This window comes from Carassius gibelio, chromosome B16 (genome assembly GCF_023724105.1).
Source record: "Carassius gibelio isolate Cgi1373 ecotype wild population from Czech Republic chromosome B16, carGib1.2-hapl.c, whole genome shotgun sequence".
Classification (NCBI taxonomy): Eukaryota; Metazoa; Chordata; class Actinopteri; order Cypriniformes; family Cyprinidae; genus Carassius; species Carassius gibelio.
This window is the reverse complement of record NC_068411.1, coordinates 21,737,657-21,753,447: the sequence shown is the minus strand read 5'-3', so window position 1 is coordinate 21,753,447 and position 15,791 is coordinate 21,737,657. Positions and strand designations below refer to the sequence as shown.

Below are 15,791 nucleotides of genomic sequence, written 5' to 3'. Positions count from 1 at the left end.
AGGGCAGCAGCTAGAGTTTATGCAGCATGTCTGTGATTCTTGTCTTGGCAGCTGTTTCCAAAAAGGTCAGGATGGATATTGCGATTGTCACTGTAAGCCTTTCCCCTCGCCTCCTGGAATCATCCAGTGCACAATTTCTTCCCCTTCCATGAACACGAGATGAGTTGTAGTGTACAGCGTATATGGCGGTGCCCCGGGGGTTTGTTTAAATGAGGGACCTCTGTGCTGTTGCTGGTTATTACGTTGTACTTGAGGAATGTGTGTTTTCTAGTGATCAGGCAGGGAATTCCTTCAAAGCCGATGGGGTTTGTTGGCAAAGATGGGCTGAGTTAACAGGATTGGCCTTGAGCACCTCGGGCTTCTTTGGTCTGCATGGTCCATCCAGGCTTTTGGGGAAGATCGTGAGGATGATGCCCTTAGGTCCAGCGAGAGGAGCAGTGAGGATGTGCGATCGCTTCAGGATGTCAGAGGCATGTGTCTAGCCAGAGGGGCTAGCAGTAAGACGTGTTTGTGGCCCAGGAAGCGCACTGTGGAATTGCATTCTGTGATTAGCTTTGGATTTTCTGTTTCACGTCAGTCTGATGCACATGCATTCTGCATGACCAGACGTGATATGTTTTCTATCCTAATGCCTTCTTAACCTCATTTTGTGACCTTTGACCCCATTTTCAGGGATAATTTGTTGAATGTGCATGGCGTGCGGCAGTTGGGCAAACCTCTAGCTGGACTCCGAATCCTGGATGTCGGCTGTGGTGGAGGTGTGCTGAGTGAGGTAACTAGTGTTAATTATGAAAATAGATAAGTATTGAGCTAGCTGTATTAGTAGCTTTTCAGTTTACTGTATGATATTTTGTTATTTGAGATCTGGTATGGGTGTGGTAACAGTATAAAGCTGGTCTCACGTTTGTTAGGTTTATAACATGCATGATTATTTTTAGCTGGCCACAAATGATAACTGAAAACCTACCAACTGAACTACACGATTAAAACAGACAGCTTCACGCCCAGTGATTTCCTCCACTGAGAAAAACACACTTTCTCCAGGCTGTCTCTTTGCCTGATGTGTCATTGTTTTGTTTTGGAGAGCATGATGTCTCTTGAGTGTATGTCATGCAAAAGCTTCTGTCGGAAGATCCCCTTTAGGGCACATCATTGGTAGAGACAATTGACTAGTTACTGCAGCCATATTTCTGAATGACCAACAGAGGGCGATGTGCAATTTTGTTATTGTTGTTTTTTTTTCCAACTTTTTTTTTTTTTTATACACCTAGAAGTTTTACATCCAATTTTATTTTCCATTAAAATGTGTTTACCATACAAATCTAATACAAATCCACAATTAAAAACTGCTAATATCTCTCCTGTGGGTTAGTGTTGTTTTTAATATTTATATATATTATAAAGTTATGTAAGTATATATACTTATATAATATATAAGTTAAAATTTCTAAACATTAATTTTTGCCATTAATTGTAATAATCCAGTGAGATTTTTGTTTGCACAAAGTATGACAACAGCCAGCACACAGAGATCTGATCTCATCATCATCCAGTCTGTCCGAGTGACATGATGAATGGCAAAAAATGGCAATGAAAACCGATATTTTCTACTGACACACTACAGCAAAATATAGAAAGAACTGACTTAACCATTTTTAGCTGGTGAAAATACTAATATAGATTAGATAGATCAGGTTTCATGTTCATGTTAGTTTTAGTTTAAATAATTTGTCTGCTTATGTCATTATTATTCTTCGTTTATTTTAGTTATTTTAGTCATTTCAGTAATTTAACTGAAATGTATTTCACTACATTTGCCTAGGCAACATTTCTAGTTTTTATTTTAAGTTTAATGTGAATATTTTATTTTGTCAGTTTTGTTTTAATTGCTAAAAATAATATGTAGTAATTTTAGTTAAAGTGAACAATAACTAACACTGCTGTGGATGCTGTCAAAGACGGCTATCAAAAAACAAAGTAGCACTAACCTTTCTCAGCCTCTAGGGAGGTTAGGAGCAGATGTCCTGGGAATCGACCCAGTGGAGGACAGTGTGCGGACCGCAGAGCTACACTCCTCCTATGATCCTGATTTACGAGAGGGAGTTCGCTATCAGGCCTGCACCCTGGAGGAGTTCGCTGAGGAGGAAATAGAGGGATTTCATGCTGTAGTGGCATCTGAGGTGGTGGAACATCTGGCTGACCTGGATGCCTTTGCCAGCAGGTGTTGACGGTGTGTCAACATCACTGACACATCACTGACATCTGAAACAGTGACAGCAGCATAAAAAAGTAACCGTGGGATTCCCAGCAAAGAGAACAGAATGGACTGATTTAATCTACTGTGTCAGTGTGCCAGAGGACAAGAGTTACTCCAAATCCCCATAATCTTTATAATCTCTAATGCGGTGACATCCAGGCACTTTCATCAGTCAGTTTCTGTTTTGCTTTCTTTGTTTCTTTTCAGTTTCATTTTAGATGGTTTGTTGTTTAGAATTGACAAAAATCACTGAATAATTGAAATGTAAAATAAAATACATCGATAAATCTGAATTTATATTAAAATTTATCTCACAATAAAAAAAGTATGTTACTGCTTTTATATGCATTTATATTTTAAATGTATTTAATTCAAGGAGGGAACACTTAAAGGCAAGGCAGTTTATTTATATAGCACATTTCGTACATAATTGTAATTCAAAGTGCTTAACATAAAAGAAAGTAAAATAGTCAAAAATAAAAACATGCAATTTTAAAACTTTGGAAATGATTTAAAATTGATTTATTTAAAATTAATTTAAAACAGTTAAAATAGAAAATTATTTTACATAAAATACAGTGCAATCGGTTCGGACATCGCACAATACTTATTCAATAAATGCACAGCTAAACAAATGGGTTTTGAGTCTAGATTTAAATGTGACTAGTGCTTTAGCACATCTTATCTCTTCTGGAAGCTGGTTCTAACTGCGGGCGGCATAGTAACTGAAGGCCGACTCCCCTTGTTTTGTGTGAACCCTTGGTATTTCTAACTGACTCCTAATGATCTGAGTGCTCTGTTAGGTTTATATTCTGTGAACATATCTGCAATATATTCCGGTCCTAGGTCATTGAGTGATTTATAGACGAGGATCTTTTTACACAAAATTTGTGATATCATTATAGTGTAAATTAAATTAATGTTAAAATACAATTATACAATAATAAAACAATTAATTGATGTATGCTATGTATTATGTTTGTTTGATTGTTTTTTTTTAAGCCTGGTGGCTCTCTTTTCATCACCACTCTTAACAAAACCAACGTGTCCTACGTTTTTGGGATTGTGGCAGCGGAGCAGCTGTTGAGGATTGTTCCGAGTGGAACTCATGACTGGGAGAAGTTCATCAGCCCAGAGGATTTGGAACGACTTCTGGAGTCTTGTGAGTGTTGCCTTTGTCTTCCATTTCATCTTTCATTGATCAGTTTCTGGGTATTACCCCTTCACTTTTCTATCACAGATCTTCTTTGCAGTTACTGTTGGAAAAGCCTGGTGTATATTACATAATGGTTCAATATGATCTCTTTTTTTCCCTGCTATAATGATTAATGTACAGCAGAATGTATTCCTTGCTTTTACCATCTTTCTGTCTCACTTTATCCCAGTTGGTTTCTACGTGGAGGCTATCAGAGGCATGATATACAATCCTCTCACAGGAGCGTGGAGCTGGCAGAAGAGCATGGCCATCAACTATGCACTGCATGCAATCATACGCAAAGAAGAACCCCAGCCTGACGTGGTCTGGGCTGAAAGTGAGAATCTGGATGAACCAGGTCGAGACACAAGTTACAGCTGAGCTATTATAATGTGGAAATGCTATCAAAACAGACTTCACTTGCTCGAAATTGGAGAAATAGCCCAAACTCAAGGTGTCAAAATATGCTGCATAGAGAAGAATTGCTGAATCAGTAATAATAATTCTTTGCATTGTGTTACATTGTGATGAGAATTTGAGACTGAAGCACTTTTGATCCACTCAACATGCCATAGTCCATTTCAACATTTCACATGTCATTTCAAAGATTCTTTGGTATATTTTTAACAACCATTTAGTTGTGTGTATTGTGGTGGTCATCTTTGATTGGTTCTTGTCAGAGGCCAAACAGACAAAGAGAATTATATAATGATTTGTGACTTAGCACTTTAAAACTGTAGGTACTTAATAAAATGAAATCAGTTATCATTGAGAGGGAGTTTTGTTCAGACCGAACAATTCTCTACTTTGAGCACTTTCTTAGAGTTGTATCTATTATAAATTTAAAACTATTTCAATGTATTATTCAATGTACATTTATTCATTTTTGTAATTTTTTTTATAATTTTACATTATGCATGCATATACTTTTTATTTATTTACAAAACAAAAGTTTTGGCAGTGACATAAATTTTGTGTTTTGCAAAGTTTTATGCTTAAGCTGTTGTGGTATTCATTCACACTGTTTCTAGATTATTGTGTAGAGTGACCAGATGCATTTCAAATAATTGTTAAAAACTAATTTCACGTTTTTTTATTTTTATTTTTATTTTTTAATGCTAGTATTTTACATTTGAGCCCCTGAGGAACTCAAGCAATTTATCGTGATATACACCTATGAAGAAAAGCGAAATGGACGCTATTAATCACTGCAAACCACGATGTCCTTCAAATTAAGTTTACCTCTGCGTCTGCAGTTTAATAATAATAATAATAAAAATAAAAAAACGGAATATGTTTTATATTCCTACCTTCCCTGTGTGATGCGTCGTGACGTCACTGATCTCCAGCACAGCAACAATAGAGGATGCGGAGCTGCGCGCGGGAGCCGAATCCCGTTAAAATGCATTTATTTTGCTTTACGAGACCTAACACATAACCATGTAACATTTGTCCGTATTTATATGGATAAATGAAGTGGCGCAGGATTCGTTGTAGGAAGCGGGGGGAGAGAGAGAATGTACTGGGTCGCTGGTTTTGCCTCCTCCCGCTCGTTCGTGGTTGATCTTGGCCGGAATCAGAGCCCGTCCCTCGGGTTGTGTTGCTCTGATGAGCGTCACTTATTTCATGGATTCATAGTAGCCATCCCTGTGCAGGATTTCGGCGGGATCATGTCGGGTCTGGTATCGGATTCCTGGTGGAGGAAGACGCTTTACATCACCGGAGGTGCCCTGCTGGCTGCGGCTGCGTATCTGCTGCACGAGCTGCTCTCCATCAGGTCAGTGCTGTGGCCTGCTGCTGTGATGTCAAATGATAACATATATGAAATTACTTACTGTCATTGTTTACAATATTTCGTAATGCACGCATTATACACATTTGAACCTCTTGAGGGAAAAATGTAAATACTGGTCCGCTGGCAATGTCAGTGTCAGTGAGGTTCTCGTGTTTTCTTTGAGCTCGTGTGTCCGCTGGGCTTTATCAAGTCACGTTTTCGGTTTTTGACCGCACGGGAGCATATGAAAACGCCCTGTCAACGATACCCAGCTGCAATTGCCCTTGTTAACATTCGCACTGAACAAAACCTTGATAAATTCGTTTTCTTTTTAGTGTAAATAAAGCGTCATTATGCAGCACGTGATCTTGACTGTTTACTTTGCTGGATCACGATGTCCTTGAGTTGTGAAGCGACCTTTCTTGGCTCATCTGCAGGCCATTACCTAATAAAAATTCAAGGGTGGCCTGAAATGCTCTTGGAGGAACTAAATAACTTCCGTTTTAGCTGTAGTTAGTTTTAATGTGGAGACTAGACGTGGTTACAAAACTTGACTGGAGGATTTCAGCACCACAGGCAGTGGACAGCGTCATGTTTGAGTGTTGAGCTCTGCAGCATTTGGATCGTACTGATGCTTTACACTTGCAATATAATCTAGATTGGTCTTTGATTTTGTCGTAAAAAGACATAAATAGACATAGTTAGGCCATCAGAATGTTAATTTTAGAGCCACATGGAAGCATCTAAAATGCATATATGAGAGGGTGAGTAGCATCCTTATAGATCTGAATGGCCTTTTTAAGGTCACAGTCTTCAGCTAGTGTGCCCAGGACGGCCACAAGAGGGCACTCCTGTGTCTGTTTGTAAGCACATGGCTTGTCATTGTTGCTCTCAAAGTCTACTGTCTGACTCAGCCCTTCTTTTCTCATTATTGTTTAAGTTACCCCACCTACGTTTCCCTCGTTTGTGTCCCTAATTATTCTCCTTGTGTTTGCAATCCTGGGCTTCTTGGTTCTGTCACAGTCGGGGTGGAGAGATGAGGCGAAGACTCAAATGCAGGAAATTGACTCTTTATTAAAAGTAAAAAAATAAACAAAACTAACAAAAACTATCAAAGGAGGAAAAACAAGCAGGAAGGCCAGGCCCAAACCAGGAACACACAGGCATAGCGGACCACATACAACAACAAAGAAGCACAGGACTGCAAACACAAGTATAATAAATAGGGAGACACAGGTGGAGTAACTGAAACAATAATGAGATAACAAGAAGGGTGGGGTCACACAATAGACTGAAGAACACATGGAAACAACAGAAACAGTGACAAGCCATCTGATCAAAAACAGACACAGGACTTCCCTTTGTTGGCCGTCCTGGGCTCACCAGCTAAAGACTGTGACATTTGTTAATTGGTAAAACATTTCCAGAGTTTGTCTCGGCCTGGATAATAAACTGTGACTGTCTGTTAACTCTAAAAATTGCATAGCACCCAAACAAATAAATACATGCATACATGGAAAATTGTTGTGATCTTTTGACATTAATTTCTTAACTTTAACCTAATGGTTAATTACAAATCCACAGGTGTAGTAGTTGTGTTATGTGATCATCATGCAAAGGAAAATTTCTGTAAAATTTGTTTAATGCACTATAAAGGTATTCATAATTTGTGTCGTAATGTATTATGTTTTCATAACTTAAGTTAAAATGCATTAAAATATATTTGCAGATTCCTTATTACATCTGCAATTGTGTTTCTCGTGTGTTTTGATGTATTATGCTTTCTAAACACATTTTAGATGTTTTTTTAAATATAAATATATTTTATTTTCTAAAATGTTTTATTTTCTAATATTTTAGAAAGTGTTATAATTATTATATTATATAACACTTTAAATAATAATAAACAACCAAATTAAGATATAAAAAGATTCTTCAATTATTATAATGCTTTTTAAAAAGATATAATGCATTATGAAATTTAAATTTAAATTTAAATTTAAATTTAAATTTAAATTTAAATTTAAATTTAAATTTACATTGTTGTGTATTATATTAACCTTGCCCTGACAGGGTCTCCTATTCACTTTACCAGTAAACCCTGTTATTATTTGGATATCTGTGTTTGTTATTGATGCTTTGAGAGTAGAAATCATGATTGCTTTTTTCTATTAATGATGGCTAAATGTGGACGGATTTGTCCCAATGCACCTCAGAATCTGTGCTAATCTTTCTGATCTATATTGAAGGGATTTCAGAAAATTCTAAATCATTTTTCCCCTTCCCCCACAAAATACCCCGAATCAGAATCATATTCAATAGCCCATATGATTTGGATAGTTTGGTTATACAAATCACATTTTTAGAATATAGTTGAGAATTTTTGAACTTGTGATCAGAATAGGACTAAGCTGGGTTGTTTTGAAAGCTCAGGCTTGGACTTGTAGTTCCTGCTTGTGAAATAAGACCTGTCTATGTCCTCCCACATACATCCTGCTCTTTTCTCATAATTATAGTATAAGACCTTTTCCGATGCACTCCACTTGTTTTGGGGGACTAAATAGCTGCTTTCAAAGCTAAATAATGTTCCTATAAAACCATTTTCTCCCTGTACTTCAGCTGGTAAAGAATGGTGCCTTTCAATGCCAGGGTGATGGATTCTCCCAAAGAACAAATATGCTGATAAAATGCATACCTGTTTTGCTCAAAATGCATGCCAACTAAATACAAATAGGAAGTTTTGTTCCATATGTCTGACTGTGATATTTAATCATTAGTATTTTGAGTGATCTTTTATTCATCTGTTTATATTGAAATCTTGAGTGAAATCTTTTTCTGGTTTTAATCTATGGTTGATTCTCCTCCTTACAGGAAAGAACAACAGTTGGATTCTAAAGATGCCATCATCCTTCACCAGTTCTCCAGGCCAAAAAACGGCGTGCCAAGCCTTTCACCTTTCTGCCTGAAAATGGAGACCTATCTGCGCATGGTTGATCTCCCCTATCAAGTATGCATATAGGAGCAGTTTGGATTTTGGAGTCCTATTCCTTTGATCAGTGGTGACATGCAGTTATTGGAAGTCACACCTCTGCTGTTGAAATGTCAATGAAATTCATGAAAACCCTTAGAAAATAGGATTGTTTTTTAAGTTCACATCCAGATGCTTCAAAAGAAGGAGTGGTGTTTGGGTTATATTATATTAATAATGATGCTTATTATTAATTGCTAAATTAGAATTTATGGTTTGTGTCTTTTCACCCTCAGTATGCTTCCTTTTTTCAGAATTACTTCGATGGAAGCCTCTCTTCCCAGGGCAAGATGCCGTGGATCGAGTATAATTACAAGCAGGTGTGCGGGACTGAATTTATAATTGACTTTCTGGAGGAGAAACTTGGTGTGAGCCTAAACAAGAGTCTAAGCGCTCAGGAGCAGGCGGTAGCGCAGGCCATCACCACCATGGTGGAGGAACACTTGTACTGGTGAGTCATGTGCTGCCTTTCAGAATGAGTCACTCTTCTGCTGTGGAGCCATCTCTGAAATGTGAGGATCAAATATGCACTTACAGATAATTGACTAGAGTGAGTAGAGTTCTGCAGTTTGTTTATTTGGCTTGGGAGTTTTTTATTTATTTTGAAAGGCTTAAAGGAATAGTTCACCCCAAAAATGAAAATTTGCTCAAAATTAATTCAGCGTCAGGCCACCCCAGATGCAGATTAGTTTTTTATCAGAATGAAGTTGTAAAAACTGCAGTGAATGGGTGCCATCAGTTCAAACAACTGATAAAAGCATCACAATAATCCACAAATGATGCACACAAATAGAACTGATAAATCTTTGTATTGTGAAGCGAAACGTTGCTTGTGTGTAAGAAAGAAATTCATCATCATTAACTTCAAACCTTTGCTTCTGTATTGTTTTCTAATGTTGCTTTTCTCCAGTGAAAAGTTGTCTCATCTCAATCAGGAGAGAAATATGCATAGACCAAGCATGGTTTATAAGCCAAAACAGTTCTAAACAAATACACTGAAAAAAACTCAATTTTTTTTTAAGATAAGTGGTATTTTAGCGACATTTTAAATAAACAAATTTAATTGACTAACCTTCAGCAAAATGTTTTTAAATGTAGCTTAAATTGATTCCAACCACTTTTTATAAAAATGAATGAAAAGTTGTATGAGTTTGTAACCATAAACCACTAAAATATGCGTGGTAAGCTTACAGTGTTCTGCTGACATGATTTGCAGTGCAGGCAGCAGATTTATAAAATGACTTGTGCTAAAACATTATCTTACACATTGGGTATCATAGTGTAAGCATTACACTCAGGAACAAAACAATTGTACAACAAGTCTCTTTTCTTTTATTCTTTTGTACTTTTATATTCCTTTTTCTTGTGCATTCTTCACACTGCCTAGAAGTAAGTTACACTGTGCTTGTGCTATATATAGAATCCCACATGGCTATTGATTGAATAATTCATAAGCCTGAATATTTATGTCCACTCCAGAGTAGTGTTGTGTATGTCAGCTGAAGAGCTTGCTGAGCAAGAACATTTATTGAGCTTTAAATAAGAGTAATGGATGTCATGCTGGGAAATAGGCAGGAAATCTGGATTCTGACACTGGTGGGTTTTTGATCAGGTAATGAACCTACTGTAACGTACTTGACCAATATCAGATTAAGACTCAGACATGTAAACAAAACATGTAGCGTACAATACTGTTTGATGGAATCCATATATTATGTCCTGACAAATTTAATGTTGGTCAATGCAATGTTTGAATTTTTGGTGCAGAATTTACACACTACAGCTTTGAATCTGATTTAAACCTGATGAAAGGCTGATTGTAAATTCCAAGTGGTGAGTTCAAAGCCATGAACCCAAAGAGCGCTTGAAGCCATTTTGGATGAATGGTTTTTATTAATACATTGCCTACTGTGCAAAAAAGTTAATTAGAAGACTACTTTAATTAATTTGATTCAGATAATCACAGAGCAGAGAATTAATTCAAAGTTTAATCTCAAAGGCCAAACTGAGTTTGTTTTCTGTGTGATACTAAAGCTGCACAGTTATAATAAACTGAAATATAAACAAGCCCATTTTATGACGAATTGCTTGTGCTTATGATAAATTATTTGTTGAAGATTTCCTCATTTGTAAGTTGCTTTGGATAAAAACAGCTGCTAAATAAATGTATTATGCAAGTTAAATATGCAGTATAGTAAAGTTCTAATATATTTTATTCATGTTGTAATGCACTTAATATATCTGCTTTCTAAAGATTTCAGTTTGGGAATCAATAAAATTGTGCATCTGCAGTTTGTGAATTGTTCCTTTCATCTCTCCTTGCAACATTGCTTACTTAAGAAAAATGACAATATAACAGCCAGCTAATAATATAATACATTTCGTATTACTAATGTGTTCATAATATGATGTTTGTATTTTACCCACACAATATAAATGGCTCTTTATACATGAACATTTATTCATCTCTTTCTCCACTGATCTCTGTCACTACAGGACCATTGCTTACTGTCAGTGGGTGGATAATGTTCAAGAGACTCAAAGGATGCTGGACTTTCCCGGGCCCCTCAGTGACCTGCTGAAATGGATCCTGTGTCAGCTGACTGGTGGCATTGTAAAGCGAGAGATGTACTGTCACGGCATTGGCTGCTTCACTAAGGAGGAAGTTTACACCCTCATGGAGAAGGACATGCGCACACTGGCCACACTGCTAGGTGAGCAGGACAAATAGAGGGTTAAAATGATACTTTGTCAGGAGCATGTTTTTGCGATGATTTGCGATGATTTATTTCATTAAATATTTGATTACATTTTATTTTAAGGTCCACTTAACTTGTTTTCATGTTATCCATTGGTTAATTGAATAAACGTAAGATCTAAATATTTTAGTGTCTTTTTAGTTTCTGAAAACAGTAATTATAAAGAAGTCTGTTATTTTGTCTTCAATTTTGGCCGGGGATAATATTTATCTTCTGCACCCTCAGGGGATAAGAAGTACATCATGGGTCCCAAGCTGTCCAGTGTGGATGCCACGGTGTTCGGTCACCTTGCACAAGCCATGTGGACGCTGCCTGGCACACGGCCCGAGCAGCTCATTAAAGGTGAGCACGACCTCACAACTGCAGTTTTGTAGTCCTAATAGGGCCAATAAAATAATTGGAAATATCTGGAGAACAAGAGATAGATTCATGCATGTCTTTTTTTTTTTAGATGTTGTTGTATTTAAAGGGATATTTCCACCCGAAATTAAGTCTTTCATCATTTTTGTTCCAAAGCTGTATGGCTTTTTCTTTCATGAAACACAAAAGGCTCTATTCTGTGCAATGCTAGTGGACCGGTACACAAATAAGAACAAAGTTATTTTCACTGAATAATGATTTAAATTAGGTCACAAAACTATCATATAGTTTTAGAAGACATGTATATAGTGCATAAGTCACAAGGATTTATTTTGGAATACTTTAGGGTAGCAGTTTTGGAGCCTGAAGGCACACATCAACATTCAAAAAAGCAGTTTGAACATTTTGCCTAACATTTCCCTTTGTGTTCCTAGAGGAATGAAAATTAAACGGGTTTGAAAGTTATCCAAAATTTAATTTCCTTTCAATTTTGTGCTATGGTATGGCAGTTTGTTAAATGTCCACTAGATGGCATTATATGCATTTATTTATGCTTCTTCACATTAAAATTTCGACCTAGACAGAATGTCAAACCACCTCAGCAGAATAGGGAGCACGAGTCCACTTCTGAAAGTAAATGAAATTGTATACATTTTATCCACTGGGCTATTGATTTTTAATGATAAGCAACGTCTAGCAACCACTAACTCTCAGAAAGCACTTTGAATAATGTAATGCAATAAATGTAAAATATATCAAATCCATCAAGTACACAGACTTGAACTCTTTGTGCAATCTTTTTATTTTATTTTTTTTCAAATCAAAGTTTCTCATTACCCTTGTTGCTGGTTGGTTTGGTTCATTGCTTATGACACTTTAATAAAACTTTTTTTTTTTAATCCAAATGGGTAAAATGAATGAGGAAAATACTTGGAAAAAGTGGTTGGGCATTATTATACTCTACATAAATATGTTGCTGTATTCTAAATTTGACATTAATTCTGAGTGGAGACACAATGACAAAAACCAGCCATTGAGCAGACCATGTTTGACAGGTTTCAAGCTGCACAATGAATAACTATTTCCATCTGCACACAGGAGAACTGATCAACCTCGCCATGTACTGTGAGCGCATACGGAGGAAGTTCTGGCCCGAGTGGTTTGTGGACTTGGAGGACTTTTGTTACGACAGCGACAATGATGCTAGCAGCGGGACACCTACCTGCATGCTGGACCTTGGTCTCTTTTCCAGGACAGACACTTTAGAGGGAAGTGATCTAAGCCTCCGGTCACATAGTAATACACACTCGCAAGACTCGGACCACTCCGCACGCTCGCTCTCAGACTCTGACATTGAAGCAGATGGCTCGGATGTGGAGCAGCAGGTCACGGGTAAAATCTAATAGAGGTTGCTTTTTATCTGGTGTTAGAGAGCTTTTTGGGATGCATTGTGGCTCCAGAACTCTTATTGATATTTCTTGCCTGGATAAATCACACTTTGATTAACCTAAATAAAAAAAAACTAAACGTGTCAGTCATGGACATGTACACATCAAGATTTACACCACAGAAGTTGGACACATGTTAAAGATCCTTCATTCTCATCATTGTAAAAAATTATGCCTCCATCCTTCTCAGAACTGTTTGTTTGTTTCATTATGGTTTCTAATTAGCTTTCATTTCAAGGAAACAAATATTTCATGGTTTTACAGACCACTTCCCAGACAGCAAGCAGTTTCGGCACAGAATTGGCCCACATCTGGTCCGCATGGATTTCACGTGGGCCAGATGTGAGCCAGATCTGGGCCGAAACTGCTTGCTGTCTGGGTTTTGATGTCTCTTTTCTCTCTTACTTGAATCAAAAATTTGCTCCAGAACAGAATCATGTACCAAAATACTAGCCTGCATGATTCTAGGATGTTTGTGCAAAGTTGATAATTTAACGTTTTGTGCCAGCTGAAGAGAAATCTGTGTGAACTCCTTCCTCCTGTTCAAACCTAATAATTCCGGCTCCCAGATCAGCCAAAGTAAATAAAATAGAATTGATGGAGATGGATAAAAGGATTTATAAAGCGTTTAATCCCGATTCCGCATAAAATAACAAAATTAGAATCCAATCTCCACAAATATTTCGGCTAATTCAATAGAACCAAATCCCGTTTTATTTGTTAGGGCTCCAGTGTGTGTCATCAGTGTCAGACTCTGGATCAGTCTGAATGGTGCTTAATGCCTGTGTGCCTGACTGCAACCATTTGTACATGTGTGACGGTCTTTTCTCTTCATCCCTGTGTCTCTCTCTGTTGGATTCTGTAATACAGACCGGTTTGTGTGTCCCCAGCAGAGGGCACTGTGACCATTCACATGTCGAGTGGCTCCTATTGCCGTTGCAAGAGTCTCTTCAAGCTTCTGCCTTAAAAGAACGTTTTAAATATTAATGACAACAGTGAACCTCTAGCGAACTCTAAACGGACATATTTTGTGGTGTAGGAGTCTGATTATACTTTTTGTGTGCGTGTACCTAAAGTGTAGTGCATTGGAGCAGATTTGTCTTAGTTGAGGGAAGATTGTTGCGATCAACAGCCGCATGATTTTACCCTCTTTTTGATAAATTTACTTGAAACCCAAGCCTGTACTAAATTAATTTATTTAAATCCCTAATAATAATCTTTTATGCTGAATTCTGTTGTTTACTTTCCATGTTGTTTTGCACATTTTAGATTATTGAAAGATTTTGGACAATGTAAAGATATGTATTGAAACATTAGAGGACTTAAAACAGGGTCCATACAATCAGTGAGGTATATTATGTGTGTGTATGATATACAGTAGTTACCTGCATGTGTGTTTCTTTGTGCGTCTATATGTGTGAGCTAGTGTAAAGTTCACCAGAGGAAATCTATCAAATATTTATCCCCTGTATAGAATCAAGGTTGAAGTTAAATACACATAAACCCAGTCTCTTATTTATTTTGTGTTAATGATAATTAATTTGACACTTATTTTTGGGCATAAACTAATAAAAAATATTTTTCAGTGACTTGAGATGCTCAGCTAAAAATAGTCTTTTCGATTCATTATAAATAACAGCTGAAGCAAAATTCACATTCAAAAAACATGCATAATTTTACCCTATGCTGTATGTTTATTAATAGACTTTTAGAAATGTGTCGGTGTGTTCGGAACATAGCTGGATTATGTTCTCATAAGATGTCAGTTTTGCTATAGATCTTTAAGCCATATTAGAGAATTAATTTCCTGTTTGTGGAAACAAAATGATGTGTGTGTATATATATATATATATATATATATATATATATATATATATATATATATATATATATATATATATATATATTTAATACACAAGATTTTACCTACTATGAATCAGCTATAAAATATGTGCATTAAAACCCTCTCTTGAATGCTTGGTTAACCTGAACTGAGTGGTTGCTTGACAGTTATTGCTCTAAAACGTCAATTAAAATAGCTGTGACAGTTTAAACATGCATGATGCGTATCTGTTTGTTTTCTTCTGCTTTTATTAAGTATTATGCAACAGTTATGGTCCTCAAATTTGACTAATAGAGGGGTGCTCTCTTGACCTTTTACTTTTTGTGTCACTCTGTTTGTCTGTGTTTGTGGGTTCCAGACAGACTTTCATTCTGTGCATTAGTTTAGTTTACCTCAGAAGATTAGTTCAAATACTGATTTATTCAAGAATGAAACAAACAGCTGGTTTTAGGAATGAGTCGTTGAATGATTCACTGTACCAATTCATTCACAACACAAATTAATCTAGAAACTAAAGATGTGACTATTTTTAATGAGTGAGACATTGATTCACTCACTGTGCTGATTAGTTCAAAACACTGATGCATTCAGGAGTGACTACGTCCGAAATCGCATGTTCTCCGTAAGTTTCTTTCTTTCTTTCTTTCTTTTTTTTTTAAAGTAAGTTGTTACTTTGCAGCCCTTAAATAACTTCTAGTATGTGTGTGTTTATGTAGTACAAATGTAATCCAGACACACTACATCCACCTTGTCATTGTCATGTGAGTACCAGTGGTTTCATGGGATAGTAAAGTGGCACTTATAAGAATCCATCCAGGTACTTGTTTTGCCTATGGTTTTATGAATACTGTGAATACAGACATATTACTCTTTTCACATACTGTTTTTTGTCTGCTATACGGTACAGAAATATGCAATTTCAGATGCAACCAGTGTTTTTATGAACACTGAATCATTCACTTTCCTGATCTGTTCAAAATACTGATTCATTCAGGAATGAAACAGATGGCTTGTTTTTGTATTAATGAGTCATTGATTCATTCACTGTGCTGATTTTGTATGAAACCTTGCTTTTTCACAAATAATACTACAGAGTGTTACTTTGACTTAACTTGGAACACTATTTT

General features: G+C 36.6%; 2 protein-coding genes across 2 annotated transcripts; both read left to right on the top strand.

The window, feature by feature from the left end:
* Positions 1 to 182: 182 nt before the first annotated feature.
* On the top strand, positions 183 to 4,237 carry LOC127974754 (ubiquinone biosynthesis O-methyltransferase, mitochondrial-like). Its single transcript, XM_052578252.1, has 5 exons — positions 183 to 199; positions 673 to 772; positions 1,998 to 2,213; positions 3,260 to 3,419; positions 3,643 to 4,237. The coding sequence occupies exons 1-5, from the start codon at positions 183 to 185 to the stop codon at positions 3,831 to 3,833; spliced, it is 684 nt and encodes a 227-aa protein (XP_052434212.1). The 3' UTR covers positions 3,834 to 4,237.
* Positions 4,238 to 4,803: 566 nt separating this feature from the next.
* LOC127974491 (failed axon connections homolog) lies at positions 4,804 to 14,660 on the top strand. The gene is made up of 6 exons (XM_052577825.1): positions 4,804 to 5,229; positions 8,098 to 8,233; positions 8,509 to 8,705; positions 10,751 to 10,968; positions 11,239 to 11,355; positions 12,472 to 14,660. Exons 1-6 carry the CDS (start codon positions 4,970 to 4,972, stop codon positions 12,774 to 12,776), a joined length of 1,233 nt encoding a protein of 410 aa, XP_052433785.1. The 5' UTR covers positions 4,804 to 4,969; the 3' UTR covers positions 12,777 to 14,660.
* Positions 14,661 to 15,791: the final 1,131 nt, after the last annotated feature.